Raw genomic sequence first — 25065 nt, 5'->3', positions numbered from 1 at the left:
TGATCAGACCAACGGCGTTTTTATCAAAGTCTTAATGTGAATGATGACACCAAAAGTCAAAAACCAGAAAAGCAGGCCACAGTTGAATTTTGGAAAGAATTGTGGGAAAATGCAAAGGACTACAATAAGGAAGCAAAATGGATACATGACTTTGAGAAAAGCATTGGCAACAAACAAATGCAAGTATTAGAAATAACAACTGAGATGGTCAAAAATCGAGTAAAAAAAGTAAAGAATTGGACATCACCTGGAAAGGACCAATTACATGGTTTCTGGCTCAAATATCTGACCAGTTTACATGCAATATTGGCCAGGCAACTGAATGAGATTTTACAAAATGGCCAAATTGATGAATGGTTGACAACTGGAAAAACATACTTGATTCAGAAAGATGCAACTAAAGGAACAATACCTGAAAACTACAGACCAATAACATGCTTGCCAACAACCTTCAAATTACTCACAGGCATTATTGCAGATAACATTATGGATTATTTGGAAACAAACAACATCTTGCCAGTAGAGCAGAAAGGCAACAAAAGAAGGAGCAGGGGCACAAAAGATCAGCTCCTAATTGATAAAATGATATTAGAAAATTGTAAGAACAGAAAAACGAACTTGAATATGGTCTGGATTGATTACAAAAAGGCATTTGACTCATTGCCACATAGTTGGATCATAAAATGCTTAGAAACAACTGGCATTAGCAAAAATATTACATCCTTTACTGAAAAGGCGATGAAACAATGGAGAACCGAGTTGGCAGTAGGGAATGAGAACTACGGAATGGTTAATATCAAGCGAGGAATTTTCCAGGGTGATTCACTTTCACCTCTTCTCTTCATCATCGCGATGATCCCACTATCAGTAATCTTAAAAAAAATGAAATTAGGCTACCAAACAGCCAAAGAAGCCGAAAAAAATTCGCATTTAGTATATATGGATGATTTGAAACTCTATGGAAAGTCAGAAATAGAAATCCAATCATTGACAAACACAGTCCGAGTATTCAGCACCGATATTTCAATGAAGTTTGGCATGGAAAAATGTGCCACTGTATCCATAAAAAGGGGCAAAATCACTGCGTGTGAGGGAATTGAAATGCCCAATGGCCAACTCATTAAATGCAACGAAAATGAAGCCTACAAATACTTAGGCATTCTGCAGTTGGATAACATCAAGCATGGAGAAGTAAAAACTATTGTCAGGGGAGAGTACACCAACAGAGTTAGGAAAATTCTGAAATCTAAATTGAATGGTGGAAATACAATCAAGGCCATAAACACCTGGGCAATACCAGTTATAAGATACACAGCTGGTATAGTTAACTGGACACAAGCTGATTTGGACATTTTAGACCGAAAAACCAGGAAACTAATGACAATGCACTACAGTTTACATCCACGTGGTGATATTGATAGACTATACCTACCCCGGAAATCAGGTGGCAGAGGATTATTACAAGTGAAGCAAATAGTTGAAGAAGAAAAAACATGCACTGGCTGATTATTTAAAAGAAAGTCAAGAAAATCTATTAATCGAAGTAAAGAACAAAAATCTATTGAAGGCCCAACAGACGAAACAAGAATACAAAAAAGATGTGATAAAATTAAGAATGGAGAGTTGGCAGAACAAAGCATTGCATGGCCAATTTCTGGAAAAAATAAAAGATAAAGTGGACAGTGAAAAAACTTGGTTATGGTTAACAGCAGGTACATTAAAGAAAGAAACAGAGTCACTAATCCTGGCTGCACAAGAACAAGCTATCCGCACAAATGCCATTAAGACCAAAATCGAAAAATCCTCTGATGAAGCCAAATGTAGACTTTGCAAAGAGGCTGATGAAACTGTTGACCACATACTCAGCTGCTGTAAAAAAATCGCGCAGACTGACTATAAAATGCGGCACAATTCAGTGGCAAAAATGATCCACTGGAATTTGTGCAAAAATTATAACATTAAAACAGCAACAAACTGGTGGGAACATAAGCCTGAAAAAGGCGTCGAGGGTCAGATGGTCAAGATCTTATGGGATTTTCGCATACAAACGGATAAAATACTGGCGCATAATACACCAGACATCACACTGGTTGAGAAAAATAAGGTTACAATCATAGACATCACAATACCAGGTGATAGCAGGGTCGCCGAGAAGGAATATGAAAAAATCGCAAAATACCAGGACTTAAAAATTGAAATTCAACGATTATGGCACAAACCAGCAGTGGTAATTCCAGTGGTAATCGGCACACTGGGTGCTATTCCAAAAGCACTGGAATCACATTTAAAACAGTTAAAAATTGACGAAATCACCATCAGTCAAATGCAAAAGGCCGCACTGCTTGGATCCGCACACATATTACGAAAATACGTTACGACGTCCTAGGCCCCTGGGTGGGGCCCGACTAGTAATCAATGCCAAATCCGGCGAAACAACTGGCCGCTGTGATACAATTCTGTTGATGCAATAATAATAATTGCAAAGAAAATGAAGCCTACAAATACTTAGGCATTCTGCAGTTGGATAACATCAAACATGGAGACATAAAAACTATTGTCAGGAGAGAATACACCAACAGAGTTAGGAAAATTTTGAAATCTAAATTAAATGGTGGAAATACAATTAAGGCCATAAATACCTGGGCAATACCAGTTTTAAGATACACAGCTGGTATAGTTAACCAGACACACACTGATTTGGACATTTTGGACCGAAAAACCAGGAAACTAATGACAATGCACTACAGTTTACATCCATGCGGTGACACTGATAGACTATATCTGCCCCAAAAATCAGGTGGCAGAGGATTATTACAAGTGAAGCAAATAGTTGAAGAAGAAAAACATGCACTGGCTGATTATTTAAAAGAAAGTCAAGAACATCTATTAATCGAAGTAAAGAACAAAAATCTACTGAAGGCCCAACAGACGAAACAAGAATACAGAAAAGATGTGATAAAATCAAGAATGGAGAGTTGGCAGAACAAGGCATTACATGGTCAATTTCTGGAAAAAATAAAAGATAAAGTGGACAGTGAAAAAACTTGGTTATGGTTAACAACAGGTACATTAAAGAAAGAAACAGAGTCACTAATCCTGGCTGCGCAAGAGCAAGCTATTCGAACAAATGCCATTAAGGCCAAAATCGGAAAATCCTCTGATGATACCAAATGTAGACTTTGCAAAGAGGCTGATGAAACTGTTGACCACATACTCAGCTGCTGCAAAAAAATCACGCAGACTGACTTTAAAATGCGGCACAATTCAGTGGCACAAAGATCCACTGGAATTTGTGCAAAAATTATGATATTAAAACAGCAACAAACTGGTGGGAACATAAGCCTGAAAAAGTCGTCGAGGGTCAGATGGTCAAGATCTTGTGGGATTTTCGCATACAAACGGATAAAATACTGGCGCATAATACACCAGACATCACAGTGGTTGAGAAAAATAAGGTTACAATCATAGACATCGCAATACCAGGTGATAGCAGGGTCGCCGAGAAGGAATATGAAAAAATCACGAAATACCAGGACTTAAAAATCGAAATTCAACGATTATGGCACAAACCAGCAGTGGTAATTCCAGTGGTAATCGGCACACTGGGTGCTATTCCAAAAGCACTGGAATTACATTTAAAACAGTTAAAAATTGACAAAATCACCATCAGTCAAATGCAAAAGGCCGCACTGCTTGGATCTGCACGTATATTACGAAAATACGTTATGACATCCTAGGCCCCTGGGTGGGGCCCGACTAGTAATTAATGCCAAATCCGGCGAAACAACTGGCCGCTGTGATACAATTCTGTTGATGCAATAATAATAATAATAATAATAATAATAATAATAATAATAATAATAATAATAATAATAATAACAACAATAATAATAATAATTCAAAACTGTTTCACATTTAATATGTGAAGGCAGCAAAATTGTAGAAACTGATTACAAAGCTAGACATGACCGAGTTGCTAAATTAATCCACTGGTCATTATGTAAAAAATATGTTTTACCTGTATCCAGAAAATCATGGGAACATAAAGTGAAAAAAGTTATCAAAAATGAGAAGGTGAAGATCTTGTGGGACTTTTGAATACAAACGAATCATCATTTGGAGCACAACACACCAGATATCACGGTTGTAGAGGGCCGAAGTGTACAGTTTATTGATATCGCTGTTCCTGGAGATGCCAGAGTCAAAGAAAAAGAACTAGAAAAAATAATGAAATATCGCGACCTGGCCATCGAAACTACACGGCTATGGATGAAACATGTAACAGTGATACCCATTGTCATCGGGGCACTTGGCACCATGTCCAAGAATTTTACAAGATACATCAACAAATTGCAGCTTCCTGCAATTATAGCAGCAGAACTGCAAAAAACTGCGCTTCTCGGAACCTATTTTAAGCAGGTACTTGGTTGATACCTAGGATGCTGGCAGCAAGCCATATCAACCATTAGCACCAGTCACTGGTATTTGTGATGCATTTTTGAATGTTCAGTTGGCTGAGTTTCATGTTTAATGTATAAAGTATATCATAATAACATATTATTCATAATCCAGTCACTGGTATTTATAATGCATTTTTGAATGTTCAGTTGGCTGAGTTTCATGTTTAATGAATGAAGTATGTAATAACAGTATTATTCATAACATTAATAATGATAACATAATAATAATATTTGCATATCCATTTTAATAAATCTTCAGTGTTATTAATCTTTTCCCTATGCTTTTTGGTTTCTAACTTCTGTTTCTACTAATTAGCCATTGATAGAACAAATCCCATGTTCAAAAGTATTCAGTTTCTTCTTTCTCCTTAATTTTAAATGTTAATCTATCCATTTCTGCACATTCTAATATTTGAATAACATTTTCATCTGTAAGGATCTCTTAATTTTTCCATTGTTGTTCAAACACAATTCTAGCTGCAGTTAATGCGTGTAAAATTAAATATGTATTCGTTTCATTATATTTTTCTGGTAGAATACACAACAAAAAATATTTCTGGCTTTAGATCTATGTGTTGCGCCACTATTTTTTTCCAACCATGTATGTATTTTTGTCCAATATTTTTTTCCTTTTGGGCATGTCCACCACATGTGATAGTATGAACCTGGTACATAATACTTAGCAGACATATCCTTAAACATCTTTGCAAAGTCCCTCCAGTGTTAATAATCGTATATGCCTCAAATTTATCCATTCTTCCCCACATGTATGTACCACAGCCTGATAATGTTTGCTTGTTTTGTTTGTTTGGATTTATATACCGCTATTGGAAGTTATCACCCAGCCCTCTCCCAGAAAAATGAAATATCCTAGGAAATATTGAAAAGGCAGAATATTATATTTTCCTGGATGTGAAAAAGGGAGAAACACATTTTAAACACAAAGTAAATTCCTGCAGCTTCCTGCCCATCCCCACTTTGTCAATGGGCCATTAAGAAGCCCAAGCTAGTCTACTTTACATAATAAAGAGTTCTCTTCAGCTCCAGAGTGATGGGATTAAGGCAGGATAATATTGCCTTTTACTCAACTGACCACATGGCATCTGAGAACTCAACCAAACCTGGATTCAAAACTCAGCCTAGAGCAGTGTTTCTCAAACTTGGTGACTTTAAGTCCTGTGGACTTCAACTCCCAGAATTCCCCAGCCAGCTATGCTGGCTGGGGGATTCTGGGAGTTGAAGTCCACAGGACTTAAAGTCGCCAAGTTTGAGAAACACTGGCCTAGAGGGTTGCCCTTGCCTGGGCCCATGGGAGTCTGGCAACCAATCAGAATACATTTCTTACACAGGAACAGGAAACAGATAGGTGGGGCAGAACAGATTGTAAAAAGCCCTGCAAGCCCTTCTTCACCCCTCTTCTCTTCCCTTCTCTTCTTCTCCACCAACATTGAAACATGTGATCCCCCTTTTCTGTTCAGGAACTCAAGCCATGAGGTCCTGTCCACCATTAAAACCATCTTTCCAAGCAGCCTCCATGTCTCCAGTGTCTTTTTCCCCACTTGGAGCCGAACCCAGAAGGACATTTCTTCCAACACCGCCCTTCTCCCAAAGGACTCAGGGCGGCGAATGCAACTCAACATGTCTTTTAATGATCTGTGCAATTAGCACTGGTACATTGTCAACAAGAGATTACCACATTCTTTCTCATACTTCCGACCGTGTGCTCCTTAAGTAGCTGAGGAAGTCATTTTTTAAAAAATCAAGGACATGGGGTGGGGTGGGAGCAAAAGCAGATTCTTATCCTTGAGGCATGGGCCTGGCACCCAATTACCATAAAGGAAGTCCTATGAAGAGGTAATTGTGGAATGGCCCTGGTAATCAAGTGAAACTTGAGTCATTCTTAGAGTTCTGCTGTAGACCCAAGGAAGAAAATGTAAAGATCTGGAGGCCAGGAACAAGGGCAGAGGTGAGCATAAAAAAGTCTTTCAAAGATGCAGCTTTCAGGGTATTCTCAGAAGGAGACACAGCAAGGCAATCAGTAGTTTGGTGATGTAGGAAGTTATCACCCAGCCCTCTCCCAGAAAAATGAAATACCCTAGGAAATATTGAAAAGGCAGAATATTATATTTCCCTGGATGTGAAAAGGAAGAAACATGTTTTAAATTGAGAATAGCTCCCTGTGGCTTCCTGCCTCCACCCACTTTGTCAATGGGCCATTAAGGTGGCCAAGCCAGTCCCTTTACATAATAAAGAGTTCTCCCCTTCAGCTCCAGGGGGATGGGATTAAGGCATGATAATATTGGCCCTTTACTCAACTGACCACATGGCATCTGAGAACTCTGAGAATTCAACCAAACCTGGACTCAGCCTAGAGAGTTGCCCCTGCATGGGCCCATGTGAGTCTGACAACCAATCGGAATACATTTCTTACACAGGAACAGGAAACAGAGAGGTGGGACTGAACAGGTTATAAAAAGCCCTACAAGCCCTTCTTCACTCTTCTTCTCTTCCCTTCTCTCTTCTTCTCCACCAACATTGAAGCATGTGATCACCTTTTCTGTTCAGGAGCTCAAGCCATGTGGTCCTGTCCACCATTAAAACCATCTTTCCAAGCAGCCTCCATGTCTCCAGTGTCTTTTTCCCCACTTGGAGCCAAACCCAGAAGGACATTTCTTCCAACAGTGATAAGGAATAAAAAAATAATAGAACTATTGGGCCATAAGGCAAAACACAGTATCAACAAAGGGTGGCTAGGTGCTACTCAAGCCCCCTGACCTTATTGGGTTTCATGATGTTTCAGAGCTGGGCTATTAAGGTAAAGCTTTACCATGGGTCATTTTCAGATTTGATGGGTTAATCAGTTGGATTGTTGACATGATTTTTAAATAGGTTTTTCTAAACACATACAGCTCTCTACCTATAATTAACTGCTTGGATTTAGGCCATCATTAAAAGCTGCTGTAGAATCTATTAAAACAGGTCTCCTTATTAGCATGAAGATTACACTTATTTTAATTGCAAAAGGCTGCACAGCACCAGAGACGGTGCTCACCAGTATGAGACCTTCATAAAGACGTTCCCGTATTTGTAAGCGAAGTTGAGTGAGGTTCTTCATGCCAAAGTCCTGATGCTGGGCTTCGAAGGGTAAGTATGAGACATAATCTTGGACTAGATAATGTGACCCAACAAGATTTTTCTGTATATTAGGTTAGATTTCATGGACATATGGGACACCATGATTTTCATCATGATTTCATCATGATTTTCAAATAATGCTGGCATAGTATCATTTTAGGAACCTATGGGATTATTCAGTCCTAGTTTTTTAATAGAAATATCTTTATGATTTGAGTGACGCATGCTCAGAGATAATCTTAGTCATGTGGATTAATATAATAACTTGTTGACAAAATACCAAGTTGTAATCAAAGATATAATCCAATATATAATCAAGATATGTCTTGCTATTCATTTCCATCACTGAATATGTAAATAGGAGGAAGAGCAGAAAGCACCAGACAAAAGGATGCAACCATCTCCAGATCTACTAGTGAGCATCAAAGAAAAACAACTAGCAGAACAATGATGGTGATAGGGATAATTTTGGGTTTTTTGCTGCTCGTTTTGTTGACTCTCTTCTTCCTGAAACAACATTGGACCCGAAGACATTTGCCTCCTGGGCCTTTGCCTCTGCCACTCATTGGGACCTTATTGGCAGGTGGGCTTTCGCTCCATGAAGATTACTTCCGTAAGGTATTAAATTCTGTATTTGTATTTATTAGTTTGTCAAACATGTACAAGATAGCAGGTATCAATATAAACATGGACATGAACGAAAGAAATGAATGCAAATCAATGGGGACAGTAGGACAGGGATGGTAGGCATGCTGGTGCGCTTATGCAAGCCCCCTTTGCAGACCTCTTAGGAATGGGAGTGAGGTCCACGGTAGACAGTTTAAGGTTGAAGCTGTGGGGGTTTGAGGTTGTAACTACGGAGTCAGGGAGAGCAATCCAGGTGTTGACCACTCTGTTGCTGAATTCGTATTTTCTGCAACCGAGTTTGGATTCTATTCTAAGCAGTAATAATCATGATAATTCTCAATTGTTTCTATATACCAAAATTATGGTATAATTCATCATGCCACAATATTCAGGTAAGACTTGTTTATAGTTGCTTCACAGAGAACAAATGTAAAATAATGGGGCTGAATTTTTGGAAGGCAGATTCTAGTTCAATCTTACCAATCTTACCACAGAGTTGGCCTCCTCAGGGTGCCATTGGCCAGGCAGTGTCGGCTGGTGACCCCCAGGGGGAGAGCCTTCTCTGTGGGAGTGCCTTCCCTCTGGAATGAGCTGCCCCCGGAGCTCCGCATAATCCCTGACCTCCGGTCTTTCCGACGCGCCCTAAAAAGTTGGCTTTTCCAGCAAGCCGGCCTGGCCTGTTAATTTTAATTTTAACTTATTTTAAATGTATTGTTTTTTAAAAATTCGGTTTGTTTTTTTGGAAATGGATTTAATCTTTTTTAACTTTTGGGATGTGTGTTTTTTAATGTTGTACGCCGCCCTGAGTCCTTTTGGAGAAGGGCGGCATATAAATCCAAATAAACCAAACCAAACCAAACCAAACCAATACATGTTTGATCATGGAACCAATTCTTCAGAGAGAGGGTGGGGGAAGTGGTGGGATTCAGCCAGTTCGCACCACTTTGGGAGAACTGGTCGTTAACTTTCCGAGCAGTTTGGTGAACTGGTTGTTGGAAGAAATAATTAGGGCAGAGAACCGGTTGTTAAATTATTTGAATCCCACTACTGGGTGGGGGTATAAAAATTCAATAAGTGAATAAAATAGGCAAAACAAAAATAAGAAAAAGATCTCCATTCTTAGGAAAACAATTCTTAAAATCAGAAAGACACCCTTGGCAAGAATCTTAGAGAGGGGAAAAAAAGAATTCTAAAGAGGGAGAATTGCATATAGAGAAAAGTCTTAGAATTCAGGATTTAGGAACACCTGTGGATGGCATACAGTATTAAATGGGAATAATCCGTGTATTTGATGATTGTAACGTTTCTCATCTTCGATTCACTTCACAGCCTGTAAAACGATATGGAAATATATACAGCTTGTGGTTTGGGCAGCAACTTATGGTAGTTCTGTCTGGGTTCAAAGCTGTGAAAGAAGGAATGACCAACTTCGCAGAAGAATTCTCAGATCGAGCAGAGGATGCTTTCTTGAAGGATTTTGGGAATGGAAGGGGTAAGTGCAAATTATAAGAAATTCTATCTTAATAACCATCAAACTCTTCCAATTTGTGGTAATTTTATGTATAGCACAGGAAAAAAAAAAGAGTACGATGTAGCAAACAAAATGATTTATAGGAGTTAGGTCGGGAAAGGAAATGTTGCTTAGTCCAATTTACACCAAAATATTATACACATCCATAACTTTCCATATGGACTATTATGTTCATATATTGATTTAGGTATTGCCTTTTTCATTAAACTTCCCTCTCTCTCTCTCTTTCTCTTTCTCTCTCTCTCTCTCTCTCTCTCTCTCTCTCTCTCTCACTCACTCACTCACTCACTCTCTCTTTTTGAGGATCTCATCAACTTCATCCAGCTACATCAGGGGTGTCCAAACTTGGGAACTTTAAGACTTGTGGACTTCAATTCCCAGAATTCCCCAGCCAGCATGGCTGGCTGGGGAATTCTGGGAGTTGAAGTCCACAAGTCTTAAAGTTCCCAAGTTTGGACACCCCTGAGCTACATGTTTCAACATCTTCCCCTTCTTCTGGATCTCCGTCCTCTTCTTTCATAGTTCTGTTTTTACGAATTTGATGTTTACTCATTCTCTCCATTTAAGCAGCATATCTAATTGCCCCAGTTTCATAGCAACTGGCCACACAAACATGTATATTCAATATATACTTATTCATCACCTATCCCTTAAATAATTTATAATAATAATAATAAATATTTATTTCTTAGCCGCACCCTCTCCCGAAGGACTCGGGGCGGCGTACAATGAAACATATGAAATAAATATGGACAAAACAAACATATAACAGAGACATATACCGAGACATACACAAGGAGGAGGTCGGCTGATAAATAAAACAATTAAAATACAATATTTAAAAACCCCTAGATAATTAAATATAATTAAAATACCCAGTAAAAGCCCGTCAGGAGCGATATGGTTAGATCAAAGTTGAGCCAGGCCATTTGAGAAGTGCTCTGATGCAGAATGGAAAATATTTATTTTTATTGCATAGGATACTGTGTATCTATATGTATGTTTGTGTGTATGTGTGTGTATGGTATAAGCTTTCAGTATTTTACATATACAAGAACTAGGTGTGGTTGGGATCTTTTCCAAGGTGCTAAAAGATCTAAAATTTAAATAATGTCGGCAACTCTAATCGTGTTATCCAAATCCGAAGTTAAATGTTATTGACAACATCTTTGTAATATTAAATGCATGGTAAAATCATAATATTCAATTGGATTTATTAAAATACATAAACCCCAATATTTTGAAAACACTTATTTCTTATTCCACCCCAGATATCTAGCATTGGCAATCAAAAGTACGGTAGTATTTCTCTATAAAATTTGAATTTCCAGTTTTCTATATTTTCATAAGAAAAAAAAGCTCTTTTTATGGGACTGTGGCTGTTAAACATTGTTATCATCTGCTATTGTGTTGGAGCATAGCATAATATTTGATTGAAATTGGTGATGTGATGTGAGATGAGGTGTATGTAAGATAGAATGAAAAGGGGTGGGGAAAACCAGGTGAAATGATCTGGGGGTTATGAAGTGTGGGCCAGGTATCTATGGTGATCAAATGATGATTAGAGCTGGCCAGGACAGAATATCTTATCCACAGTTGGTGCAATTCCCCATTACCTGGTAAGTATTTCTTGGGTAAAAGAAATTGGATTGCTAGTAGCCATGGTCTCAGGCTGTTGGCAACAATAATTGGTGGCAGATATTAGGTCCATCTGGAAAAAGATGTCATCCAAACATGATATAATACCACTCTATAAAGCCTTAGTAAGACCACACCTAAAATATTGCATCCAATTTTGGTCACTACACTATTAAAAAGATGTTGAGACTCTAGAAAAAGTGCAGAGAAGAGGAACCAGGATGATTAGGGGACTGGAGTCTAAAACATATAAAGAATAGTTACAGGAACTGGACATGGCTAGTCTAGTGAAGATAAGAACCAGGGGAGACATGATAGCAGTGTTCCAATATTTGAGGGGCTGCCCCAGGGAGGAAATTCAGAGAGATGTTTGGCAAAAACTGGACTTTTTTTTAAGACAAAGGTAATCAGGAATCATTTATCATTGTCTGCTGATGCCCTCAGGAATTGCTTTCTCCAATGGCCACACCTGGAAACAGCAGCGACGTATTGGCATCACTTCTCTGCGGAAGCTGGGCCTGGGGAAGAAAAGCATTGAGCATCAGATCGAAGACGCGGCTCAGACGTTGGTGGAGATCTTTAGACAAACAAAAGGTATGTCATTTGGGGTAACAATTCAAATCTCCATCTGCCAAAATCTTTCCCGTTTTGAGTATTTTAAATAAAAATTATTAGAAATTCTATTTATATAAAGTACCCCATAGAGCAAAGAAAGAGTACAATCACCATGTGCTTTACTGCTCAACTATATTACTGTAACGGGAAACAAAAAACTCTGCTCAGAACATGTAAGAAAGCATAGATTATAAGCATAGATGCACGCTAAATAGTGCCATCTATTGGCTAAATAATTTTGTAGTTCTTGCAATATAAATACATTTTAACATGCATTCCAACAAAAATAGATGCATTAATTTGGTTTTTTTTTTAATGGACAGTTGTTATTTCTCTTTTTTCACCCCCTGTCAATCTCCCAAATTGATTTTAGACAGGGAAAATACAAGATGAACTACTTCTACTTTAGTGTAAGGCTAAATTAACAGTCTTGCAAGTTTGAAAGTACAAATCTCCTGCATTTTCTTTTTACTGCCTGATAAGTTAGATAGAATCCGTTTGAAGTTTTATTTTCTACTCATTACTGAGTTTGGGCTCTTCCCCCTTTTATATAATCATTACCCATGCTCTTCGCCCAGTTGTTTTCCAAGGTCATTCTCACATTCCATTACATCACCTTAGACGTGGTGATCTTTAGTATGTAGGTATAGATCAAGCTGTCCTAAAAGCTTACATATGAGCCAGTAGTGTGCTGCAGTTGAGACCCTGGAAAATTTTCCAGCAATAAGTCAATAATCAGACAAATTGACATCAACACAATCTTCCAATATCTGAGAATGAAAGAACTACATCAACTATGATCCTGAACAACAGGTCACCCCACTACACAGAAACAAACATGATACCCCATTGATTCACAAGAAATCAGACCACATATCAGTAACAACAGCCAGCCACTCGAACGATCAAATAAGCCAAAACCAGATCATAACTCAGAAGTACCCAGATAACAACTCTAATCCTAATCTGCATCATTCAAACCGTACTTCAAAATCAAAGACAACAGCAACAACAGCCAGACAATCAAACAGTCCAAAATTAGACCATGACTCAGAAATATCCGAACAAGCAATATTTAGATGAATTTGCATCTCATAAAAAGGCACTTAAAGTTGCGTTCTGACAGATTAGCACAATTCAAAAGACACTGACGATGTCTCTTTGAATAGTGACGAAATGTTTGCAGTCAAATTTCCAAGACTGTAGAGTATACCAACAGACAGTGACGTGCGGTGAGGTTTATGACTGGTGAGGCTGGTGATGTCATCAAACCGCGTGGTTGCTCCGATCGCACGGGCGCAGCCCAAACGGAGAAGTTTCTCTTCTCAGAAATGTCAGAAAGGGACAGGCAGGCTTCCGCAGCTCCACTAAGAAAACATTTCTGAGAAGAGAAACTTCTCCTTTCTCCTCCTCCCCCCTCTTCTAGCACTGATGATGTTACCTAGGCATTTTTTGCATCGGGCGAACCTGGGATCCTTGCAAGGGGAATGGGACCACGTGTGCAGGGGGCTCCTCAGCGCACAGCCTCAGATTAGCACAGCTGCGATCCCTTTCCCCTGCACAGTGGTCCCATTCCCCTCCTTCCTAAGCCAACATGAAGGGGACCGCAGCTGCGCTAATCTGAGGCTGGCATTGAGGAGCCTCCTGCACACGTGGTCCCATTCCCCTTGCAAGGATCCCGGGCTCACCCGATGCAAAAAATGGCGAGATCGGCACACTTGGGGCTGCTGCTGAGATGTCCAGGGAGGCTAAACCAAGCCGCGCGCCTCTCCCAGCCACTTTCATGGCTTCCCGGAGTAATTTTTTTTTTTTATTTTCACGATGAGAGCGGTGAGGCTCTGCCTCTCCTGCCTCCCCTGACTGCATGTCACTGCCAACAGACTAATCCTGGAAAGTGTACAAAGACAACAAAGATGAGAACGCATCTGGAGCAGGAGTTGCTGCCAGCATTACTGCTGATTCGGTGCACATGCATTTTACCATAACTGCAATAAAAATTGTTCTGTACATGCGCAAAAAACAAGATGACGATGCCTAAGGTGCCATTGGGAGATCCAGTTGGTGGGCGTGGCAGGCCTGGGTCACTACCCGCTCCAGTCACCCAGGCTGCCAAACTAATATAGGTTCGGGTAAACTGGTCCAAACCGGTAGGAACCCACTACTGGTCTGGAGGTTAAATCATATGATGAAAGATTGAGGGACTTACTGTAGGTATGTCAAGTCTATAGAAGAGAAAGATCAGCAAGGAGATCATAATTGTCTTCCAGTATGACACATTATTAAATTAAGGGGAGGGGAAATAAGAAAATATTAAAATGCAAATATACAAGCGGAAAAAATGACATAAGTGGAACTAATATTAGAAATAAAATGTAAACAGAGAAAATTATTTGTGTGAAAATATAAAGTTGGGATTGCTGAAACACCATCCCGAGAACCCACCAGAGAAAATAAATAAGTAAGGGCAACAAAGGAAAGGAGGGGGATGAGGAGGGAAAGGAAGAAAGGGTAAAGCAGAGAAAGTAAAAGTGGGGAATTAAGAGAGAGGGTAAGAAAGAGGAGGAGGGAGGAGGAGAGGGGAACGAGAGGGGAAGAAGAAAGGAGGAAGGAGAGGAGGGAAGAAGAAGGCAGAGAAGGGAGGTTTAGAAGATGGAAGGAGTAAGGTTGTTGCAAAATAAAATGGAGGCACAGGGTGGCAAGAAAGTGACCCAAACTGTATTATGTGTGTGTGTGTGTGTGTAAAAATGATTATAGATACTAATGATGAACAGACAAATGTTAAACAGCAATTATAAGAATGTATATCTGTGAATGAATTTGAAAGGGGAAAAAAAACTTCGGTTAACAGGAGAGGCTGGATTCATGATAAAATATCTTCCTTTTCAGGGCAACCATTTGACCCTTCATTTTCAGTCCTAAATGCGGTTTCGAATGTCATATGTGCTTTGACTTTTGGACATCAGTTTTCTGCAGAAGATGAAGAGTTCCAGAAGCTGGTTCACGCTCTTAAAATTATTTTTAAATTCTTTGGTGACTCTTTTCATGCGGTGAGTCCTTTTTTCACTAAGGAGGCAAAGCCCTCCAAACAAACTATGTTCCCACCAGTATTTTCATGGAATCCAAGAATGGGTGGCATGCAGTAAGTTTTGGAAATCCTCTCATCTACTCTTCTTCCCAGTATGTGTGTGTGTTCCTTGAGTGAGTCTTGACTCCTGGCAAGGGCCTGGACAGGTTTCTGCAGATTTCTTGTCATGATTTTGGAAGTGGTTTAGCATTGGCCACTTCCTAAAGAGTGACTCAAGGTCATTTGACTTTCTAGTGCCTGATTAGGACTAGAACTTACTGCCTACTAGTTTCTAGGTTGGTGTCTTTACCACTACACCAAAGTGGATCTCCCTGTGGAGGAATAGAGAGAGGGAGGGAGGGAGAGAGAGAGGGAGGGGGGAAGATATATATTTATATATTTCCTTTCTACACAACTGCGTGGGTCTGCATTGGGACTATTCTCCAACACAGTATCTTGGAATAGAATTAAACAGTCCTTCTTTCCATGAATCTATAATTTGACTATTTCAGTCCATTTAAGAGCTTGAGCCTATAAGTCATCCCTACCCTCCTGTCAAGTGCCAGAGAAATCATGAGATTCAGGCAGTTCAAATGAGTGTAAAGATTTACTGCAAGCTTAAGCTCTCTACAAGAATCTGAGCTACTAAAGATCTAGGGAAATTTGTGGGAGTAAAGAAAGGCGTTTAAGGCATTCTCTTGTGGGCACACAGTGACTCTTGACTTATGATGTGTTTGACCCTTCCCTGCTTTACTTATGGCGCGGAATAAATAACTTTTCCTCTTCTTTTTCTGTCAGGTGTATGATTTGTTCCCACAATTAATGAAGTACCTCCCAGGCCCTCACAAGAAAGCCCTGGATTCTCTGGACATTATCCTTGCATTTGTAAAGCAGGAAATAGAGAAACACAAGGAATCTCACTCTCTGCACAAGCCACAAGATTTCATTGATTACTATCTTCTTCAGATGGAGAAGGTTTGGGTTTATTGTGGTTCAATGCAAGGGCAAAGAAGTATTATATTCCTTTCTGTAAATAAACGGGCAGATCTACTGATCACGTGTTCCTCCATCTTGGATTTTTATTTCTTTCTTATTCAGCTCCCATTGTGAATATATCCCACACTTTTAAATGAGAACTATATTATACCTCTGCTCTTATTAGATGCGAAGGTGGGGAAAAGCAGAAATCAATGCCTTCTGTTTGTTAGCCTCTCATGTTTCATGCCTCATGTGCACTCTTTCTAGAGTCTCCACATCTTTTTTACATCGTGGCAGCCAGAACTGAACTTGGAATACTGCATTCAGTTCTGGTCGCCACGATGTAAAAAAGATGTGGAGACTCTAGAAAGAGTGCAGAGAAGAGCAACAAAGAGGATTAGGGGACTGGAGACTAAAACATATGAAGAACGGATGCAGGAACTGGGTATGTTTAGCCTAAGAGAAAGAAGGACTAGGGGAGACATGATAGCAGTCTTCCAATATCTCAGGGGTTGCCACAAAGAAGAGGGAGTCAAACTATTCTCCAAGGCACCTGAGAATAGAACAAGAAGCAATGGGTGGAAACTAATCAAGGAGAGAAGCAACTTAGAACTGAGGAGAAATTTCCTGACAGTTAGAGCAATTAATCAGTGGAACAGAAGTTGCCTCCAGAAGTAGTGAATGCCCCAACACTGGAAGTCTTTAAGAAGATGTTGGATAGCCATTTGTCTGAAACGGTATAGGGTTTCCTGCGTAGGCAGGGGGTTGGACTAGAAGACCTCCAAGGTCCCTTCCAACTCTACTATTGTATTGCATTCCCTGCCAGTCTTTTTTTCTAAAGAAGTTCCATTATGAAGGAAAAAGAATGAACAGGGTCGGGATTTTGATTATTTCCTACTCAATCCCTGAAATGATTGGAAAAGGACAGATACTTTCATAGCCTTGACCAAAAATAAAAATGTTTACAATGTTTTTGGGAAAAGACCCAGAATCATTTTTTTGAAGGTATCAATTTGAAGTGCTTTAGTAATAGTACTTAGACTTTTATACCACTTCACAGGGCTTTACAGCCCTCTCTAAGCAGTTTACAGAGTCAGCATATTTGCTCCTAACAATCTAGGTCATTTTGCCGATTTTGGGAGGATGGAAGGATGCGTCAATCTTGAGCCTGGTGAGATTCGAACTGCCAAATTGCAGGTCTTTATAGGAAATAACCAACACCTTGAATTGGACCTAGGAGGCACCTAGCAATCAGTGTAACTCATACACTGATGATGTTATATGGGCCACCTGAAGGTCCTCAGGAACTATCCACACCACTGCATCCTATACCAGTTATTGCTTCCAAATGCTCTTCAAGGGTAGCCCCAGGTAGAGCATGTTGCAATAATCCAACCAAGAGATGACCAGGGCATGAGTGACTGCACGGGACTCACAATCCAGGAAAAGGCACCAAGATTTTCTTAACCATGGCTGCCACCTGGTGTTCAAGCAGGAGTTGTGAGTCTACAGGGGTGTCCAAACTTGGGAACTTTAAGACTTGTGGACTTCAACTCCCAGAATTCCCCAGCCAGCATGGCTGGCTGGGGAATTCTGGGAGTTGAAGTCCACAAGTCTTAAAGTTCCCAGGTTTGGACACCCCTGGTCTAGGAGAACCTCCAGAAACAAAAATAACCACAGGAAAGCTACAGAGAATTCATTTTAATTTCCATTCTCCATTTTGAATCATCAGACCAGGAATGACCCTGACTCTACCTATGATGAAGAGAACCTGGCTCAGTGTATTGTTGATTTTTGTGGTGCCGGAACAGAGACAACCTTTGGTACCCTGATGTGGGCACTGCTTCTCTTGACAAATCATCCTGACATTCAAGGTGAGCAAATCTGGGATGTGAGAACAAGAGCCAGTCTCAGTTTCTAGAACACAGAAGAATTACTGAAGGCATTTGAAGTGTTAAGGGCTATTGAATGATGAACTGAATCTATTCTTCATAATATTTTTCCTATGTGGATTCCTGAACTTATCTAAATTGGAACTTAACTGGATTAAAAGAAAGCATAGCTTGTTCATACGGAGAGCCTTCTCTGATATCAATCAAATATTGTGTGAGGCAGGGGTGGTATTTACTTACCTTCCCTACTGGTTTGCAACTGTGAGCGTGCGCACCAGTGGTGGGTTCCTACCGGTTCGGACTGGTTTGGCCGAACTGGTAGTGGTTTGGCAGCCTGGGTTGCTGGAACCAGCAGTGACCCAGGCCTGCCACGCCCCGGAACCGGTTTTCTCTTCTAATCTTTTTTTTTTGTTTCTGCGCATGCACAGAACAATTTTTATCGCAGTGCACATGCGCGCAGCACACCCACAAGCATGCCACATGCAGGAATCCACCCCTGGTGTGCACACCCGTGCATGTGCTCCGCCGTACGCACATGCGCTTTGCCTTTTAAAAGGGGCCTAAATGGGATGCCGTACTGCCGGGATGGTGGGAGGGGCCACCCACCATTTCCGCTACCAGTTCCGGTGAACCGGTCAGAATCGGAAGAAGATCACCTCTGGTGTGAGGAAATAAAAACTAGAAATCAGTACTCTACCAACGTTTTCAGATTTTTTTTCCAGCCTAAATTGTGTGTAGGAGACCAAATTAGGATATGATAATGAACATACCTGGATTTTTTTTTTGGGGGGGGGGAAATGATTGAGATTATTTGCAAAACAATTATTGAATTTTCAAAATTTAACCAGATTTCTGAACGGGTTGAAATTAAAATCTGGAGGTTGACCTGTCTGAGGAGAGTCATTGGAATCTTTGAATTAAATCACCAATTTACATCAATGTTCTGAATCAATTTAGACTGTATCTAATCATATCCCAGGAATTTTAAATTTGCACTCCTTCAAAGGATGACGGGGTTATGCCTAATGCTCTGAGTGTTAGCCTAAAACCTAAACTGATATAGAATTAAAACTTGAAATAAATAAGGGAAAAACAATATTGAAAACTAAGTTTGTAGCAAGATCCAATCTGAGTCGGTCACCAGAAAGAGATCTTTAGTCTTCTCAGCTTTTGGACTCCTACAAGAGCTCATCTTCAGGGAGCTTCTTTCTACCCAAATGGATTGTCTACATTCCAGTAGAGAGAAGATCCTTGAGGATGGACTCCAGCATGAGTTTGAAAGCTCGGAAGATTAAGTCCTTTGGTCCTGATGACCGACCCAGATGGGATCCTGCAACATTATTCTGGGACACTTATATTTACCTTCGTTCACTGTTTATATTTCCATCATTTTTTTCCTAGAGAAAGTGCAGAAGGAGATTGGAGATGTTTTTCGGTTTGTCATCTAACGCCTTAAGGGCTTTGCTACAACCTAAGGTACAGGTAGTCCTTGGCTTACAACAGTTCATTTAGTGACCATTCAAAGATACCATGACATTGATTAAAGTGACTTATGACCGTTTTTCACACGACCGTTGCAGCATCCCCATGGTCACATGATCAAAATTCAGACGCTTGGCAACTGGTTCAAAATTACGATGGTTGCAGTGTCTTGGGGTCATGGGATCACCTTTTGTGAGTTTCCAACAGGCACAGTCAATGGAGAATCCAGAGTCACCGAACAACTGTGGCAAGAAAAGTCATAAAATGGGGCCAAAGTCACTTAACAAATGTTTCACTTAGCAAAATAAATTTTGGCCTCAATTATGGTTGTAACTCAAGGACTACTGTATTACTAAGGGCACCATTAAGAGATGCTTATTACTGTTAATACATAATTTTTGCAAGAACTCTAGATGCAGTTTTCCCTTCAGGATACAAGGCCACCATGCCAACAGGATGCCAACTCACAAAGGAATGAGGCAGGGATTTTTTTAGTTCCCCTGTTCTTTAATCTATACTATATATTAACCCAATTGTGGCCAAAATGAATTGGTTATCAACCACTCCCCAAAACAGGCATATTACAAGTATGCTATATGCAGGCAACCTAGTACTTTCCCCAAAACATTAAAAAGTAACAGTAAAGGTTCCCCTCACACATATATGCTAGTCGTTCCTGACTGTAGGGGGTGGTGCTCATCTCCATTTCAAAGCTGAAGAGGCAGCGCTGTCCAAAGACAGTTTCTCCGTGGTCATGTGGCCGACATGACTAAACGCCAAAAGCGCACGAAACGCTGTTACCTTCCCACCAACGGTGGTCTCTATTTTGCTACTTGCATTTTTACATGGTTTCAAACTGCTAGGTTGGCAGAAGCTGGGACGAGTCACGGGAGCTCACCCCGTTACACAAACATTAATTGGACTCAAATGAGCCCTGAATGCCCTGACCAGTTATTGCTCCAAGGTAGCATTTGAAATTCACAATAACAAAACTAAAACCTTGATTTTTTTTTGCAAAGAGACCTAACAGCATGGCTGGAGGATAAATGTCCTGAATACTGAAGAAATGAAAATCTTTAAATATTTAGACATGATTTTCCACAACCCAATTAAACGTGCTGCATATCAAAACTATACTATATAAAATAGGTTCCACTTCGATGGGAATGCAACAGTGTTCTGTGTGCCTTGGTGTACCATGCTGGCCACATGGCCATGGAAATGTCTTCAGACATTGCTGGGTCCCTTAACTAAGAAACAGGGTTGAGCACTGCTGCCCCTTAGAGTCAGACACAACTGGACAGGAGAAACCTTGATCTTTCCACATTATGAGCTGTCATTGTGCCCTGGTGGGAAAGGGCCCACTAAAACTACAGTTCAGGTCCTGTTATATTATTCCCTCTATAAGGATTCTGCCCTCCTGTTTTTAACTCCTTGCCTGGTAAAATATTCTGGGAAATTCTTCTCTCTTTTATGAACAGGTGTTACTATTGGATCAGTATAACACAGTTTCTTTGAATATAGCTAAATTCTTCTTTAAAAAGGTAAAATTTAGGCCACCTCTTGATGATCTCACCATAAGCTGCAATGTGATATTATGTCTTGTTCTGTTTTAATTGTTTCAAAAGTTTTGATTTTTAACTCAGGTCCGTCCTCATAATAAAGGATGGATTTGTATTTCTGAGGATTGAAATTGGAAAACGAATAAATAAATGAACAAACTAAAGGAATTAAAAAAATACAATATTGAACGTGAAATTTCTGCTTCTATCATTGTTTTCTAGAGAAAGTTCAGAAAGAGATTGAAGATGCGTTTGGCTTCTCGGGGTCTATTTCTTATCAGGATCGGAAGAAGCTGCCCTACACCAATGCTGTGATTCATGAAATGCAACGTGTAAAATATGTATTAATGTATGGGATTCCAAGGCAAAGTACAAAGGATGTGAAGATGAGGGGATATCACATCCCAAAGGTGAGAAACGTGTTCAGGCTGAATTGCAGTAGCCCAACATGGATGGAAAAAGAGAATAGGGAACTTGGACAGAAGGCGTCTATAGGGGAAGTGCCAATTAGTTGTGCAAAACCGAATAAGCAAAAATAGCAAACATTTTTGAGGGATGGATTATGGGTTTAAATCCAAACACCTCTCCGATTTTAAAATTACAACCTTAAACATGTTATTTTTTAATCATAGGAAGAGAAGAGTTTAGGGGCTGAACTTGAGATCAGAATTGCAGTCAAGTATAGCCGTGTTTCTTTGTCCCATTCTTCAAGAGACAAGGTGACTTTAGTTAAGAGAAAGGAAGCTAAGCTGTCTCATTGTCCACATCCAGTAGGAAGAGCAGCCAGCCCATGTCAATTTATTCCATTGATTGGAAACTAAGGAAGTATAAAACCAGTGATCTGGCCTCTGCATGTGAGTTACAACCACAACCACATATCCTCTGCTCTCAGAAACTGCTCTGAGAAACAAGCAAACATGGATCTGTAAAGGGAAGCTATGTTCAAAGGTTTCATTAATATTGTTTAGACTTATTTGCTTGTTTTCTTTATGAAACTGTTCTCATCTCTTTTTTTTAACAGGGGACCTTTATCATCCCAGATTTTCGCTCTGTTCTTCTTGATCCTGAACAATGGGAGACACCTGAAAAATTCAATCCAAATCATTTTTTAGATAAGGATGGGAAGTTCATTGATCGAGAAGAGTTTCTGCCCTTCGGAATGGGTAAATCCGCGAGCTCAAAGCAGCTTACTCATTTCTTATTTTATTTATTTTTTATTGCATTTATATTCCACCTCATCTCATTAGCAAGTGATTCTGGGCAGCTTACAACTTACGGATTCCCAACATCACATCACCTGAGTTGTTCTGAGGTCATCATGCTCTGAATAGGAAACCAAGGCTTCCTAATTTCTTCCAGCAGTTGGGGCAGATCCATAGCAAACGTGAAATTCTGGACCATTCCTGACAATATGAGCATGAATATTTAAGTCCCTGCCCCCCCCCCCCCCCCAAGTCAAATGTGGTTGAATTACTTACCGATGCACCGTAAAATAAGTTGCTGGACAGAAGGTAAGAAAGTGACTTCCCTCTTGTCAGCCAATCACTGGAAAAATATGTGAGATCAAGTTTTTCATGAGTGCATAGCTTTGCCTTTGAAATGGTACACTATCTAGTACAATCTGAGTTAAAATCATCTCCCTGATAGGTGTCAACAGAGTTAAATAGCAACAGCAATAGCACTTATATACCACTTCACAGTGCTTTATAGCCCTCTCTAAGCGGTTTACAGAGGAGTCAGCATATTTGCCTTCAACAATCTGGGTCCTCATTTTACCCACCTCAGGAGGATGGAAGGCTGAGTCCACCTTGAGGCTGGTGAGATTTGAACTGCCAAATTGCAGGCAGCTGGCAGCCGGCAGTCACCAGAAGCAGCCTCTAACCACTGTGCCAGCACGGCTCATAAATGGGAGGAAACATCCCTAAAAATTTAATCTGCTGGAAGAGAGTAGGATTAAGCATGGAAATCTATTTTGGCTGTTACCAAATGTTTCAGATTTCATGGAATGGAATAGAGTATCAAACCTGATTTTATTGAGGGCTGCATCAGAGTTGTGTTTGACCTTGCGGGGCTGGGGTGGGTGTGGCCAAGGTGGGCAGGGCCAGCTCAAAGTCACTCATGTTGGGGGCACTTGTGGTGGCCAAGTGCTAAGGCAGGACTTCCCTCAGACCCTCCCTCTCTCTCATAATCTCCTTCCTTCCTTCCTTCCTTCCTCCCTCCCTCTTCATTCCCCTTTCTTGTTCCTTCCTCTCTTTCCTTCTCTTTCCTTCCTTGCTCTCTTCCCATCTTTCCTTCTTTGTCTTTCCTCTTTCCCTTTCTTCTTTCCTGTCCCTTCTTGGATGCTCAAATACACAAGGGGAAACATTTTTTGTTTTTAGTTTGTTTTGCTAACCCTCTGCCAGCAAAAACGGAGCTGGGGGCAGGTGGCATTTTCAGCCGCTGCAGCCCTCCCAAGCTCCATTTTTCCTGGCAGAGGCACCATGGGCCAGTCCTTCACTGTTTCCAGGGCAGCATGGCGGGCACTGAGTTTTACACCCCTGGTCTAGTTTGATTAGCTTCCGACCATTATTTCTTGTCCTGCCCTCTGGTGCTTTGGAGAATAATTTGACCCCCTCTTTTTTTGTGGCAGTCCCTTAAATACTGGAATACTATTATCATGTTACATTAATTCTTCTTTTCTTTAGCCTTGTCAAACCCAAGACCTGCAGCCATTCTTCATATAGTTTAATCTAGAGGTGGGCTTCAAAAAATTTAGCAATAGGTTCTCTGCCTGGTTGCTGGGAGGGTGAAAACAGCTTCCCCTGGGCTTCGGCCTCCCATTTCCGGCCTTCCAGAACTTCCGGGAGGCCCATTTTTCGCCCTCCCCAAGCCTCCACATGGGCCCTGTACTTACCTGGTGTCCCAAACGGGCTGCATGGGGACTCCTGGGAGAGGTGGGGCAGGGTGGGTGGGACCAGCTAAGGTTGGGATTTGTGGGTTCTCCAAACTGGGCAGATTCTTAGCTAGAGGTTCTCCCGAACTCGCAGCAGCTCACCTCTCCAGGCCTTTGATCATTTTAGTTGCCCTTCTTTGAACTTTTCCCAAAGTCTCAAGATCTTTTTTTATAATATGGTGACCAAAATTGGTTGCTGTATTCTAGGTGTGGTCTTACTAGGGTTTTTTAAAGGTTTTATGAAGATGGGGTATACTCTGTAGAAGGGATTATTATCCCCTTTATGCATGCTTTGTTTCATTTATAGGTGAACGTGTGTGTGTGGGACAGCAGCTGGCAAGAATTGAGACCTTCGTCTTTCTGACCAGCCTGTTGAGGGCCTTCAGCTTCCGGTTGCCTGAAGGAGTGAAAGAACTCAATGAAGAACCTGTTGCAAAGATGACAATGCACCCACACCCTTACAAACTGTGTGCTATTCCCACACAGGCATAAACTTTTAAAAACACCATAAAAAGCATGAAACTGTTTCCTATATGCTTCTTCACTTAATTTAACTGTTTTCTTTCGTTTATTGTACTTTAAAACTTTTTCAGTCTATTGCTGGGTTCACAAACACACTTCACAGTTCAACCAGTGGTTGTGTGTGAATGATATGCTAAGTAAGTTTGTTACGTTTTAGCTTAGTTTCCTTTTGGGTGCCAATAAACATATTGCTTTCCATTCAGTCCTAGAATCTTTTTTTCATTTTTTAATAAATTTCTCCTATGGGCTTCATGGTCTCCAGCCACAGCAAACTTCACAGATAGTTCAAAATGATACCATGTTTGAAGCGATGAAATGCTGTTGACTGAATTAACAAAAGGAGAAAAGGTGTGCCATCCCTCACAAGCCAGTGTAGAACATCCATAAGAGCAATCAATGGATTTTTTAAAATCTTATATTTAGGGCTGAACCTGGACTGGGTCCAAACGTTTCATCTAGATCTCTCTCTGGTTACAATCTAATCAAGTTCTATGCAACTTTCCCCAGGGGAGATTTATTGGTCATTATTGCTCCACTTGTCTCTCAGAAATCATTGATGATTTAAGTTCTTCCTCTGAAAATGCAAAGAAAGAGGTCCCTTGGGGGTAATCCTGCCCTGTGCTTTTG

The 25065-nt window shown here is 40.4% G+C and overlaps 2 protein-coding genes across 2 annotated transcripts in view; both read left to right on the top strand.

Moving 5' to 3' along the window:
* The window catches only part of LOC309393801 (uncharacterized protein), a gene marked incomplete at both ends in the record, with an annotated part of 310121 nt that overhangs the window by 24399 nt on the left and 260657 nt on the right, over positions 1-25065 (top strand). The gene's annotated exons all lie outside the window — the stretch shown is intronic.
* LOC309393653 (cytochrome P450 2J5-like) lies at positions 8043-24408 on the top strand (the record flags this gene model as incomplete). Its single annotated transcript, XM_081956105.1, has 9 exons — positions 8043-8213; positions 9552-9714; positions 11836-11985; positions 14893-15053; positions 15869-16045; positions 17781-17922; positions 21207-21394; positions 22006-22147; positions 24224-24408. 9 exons carry the CDS (start codon positions 8043-8045, stop codon positions 24406-24408), a joined length of 1479 nt encoding a protein of 492 aa, XP_081812231.1.

Source organism: Natrix helvetica, assembly GCF_964273705.1.
Source record: "Natrix helvetica genome assembly, chromosome: 5".
Lineage (NCBI taxonomy): Eukaryota > Metazoa > Chordata > Lepidosauria > Squamata > Natricidae > Natrix > Natrix helvetica.
This window is presented reverse-complemented; position numbering and strand designations above follow the sequence as displayed.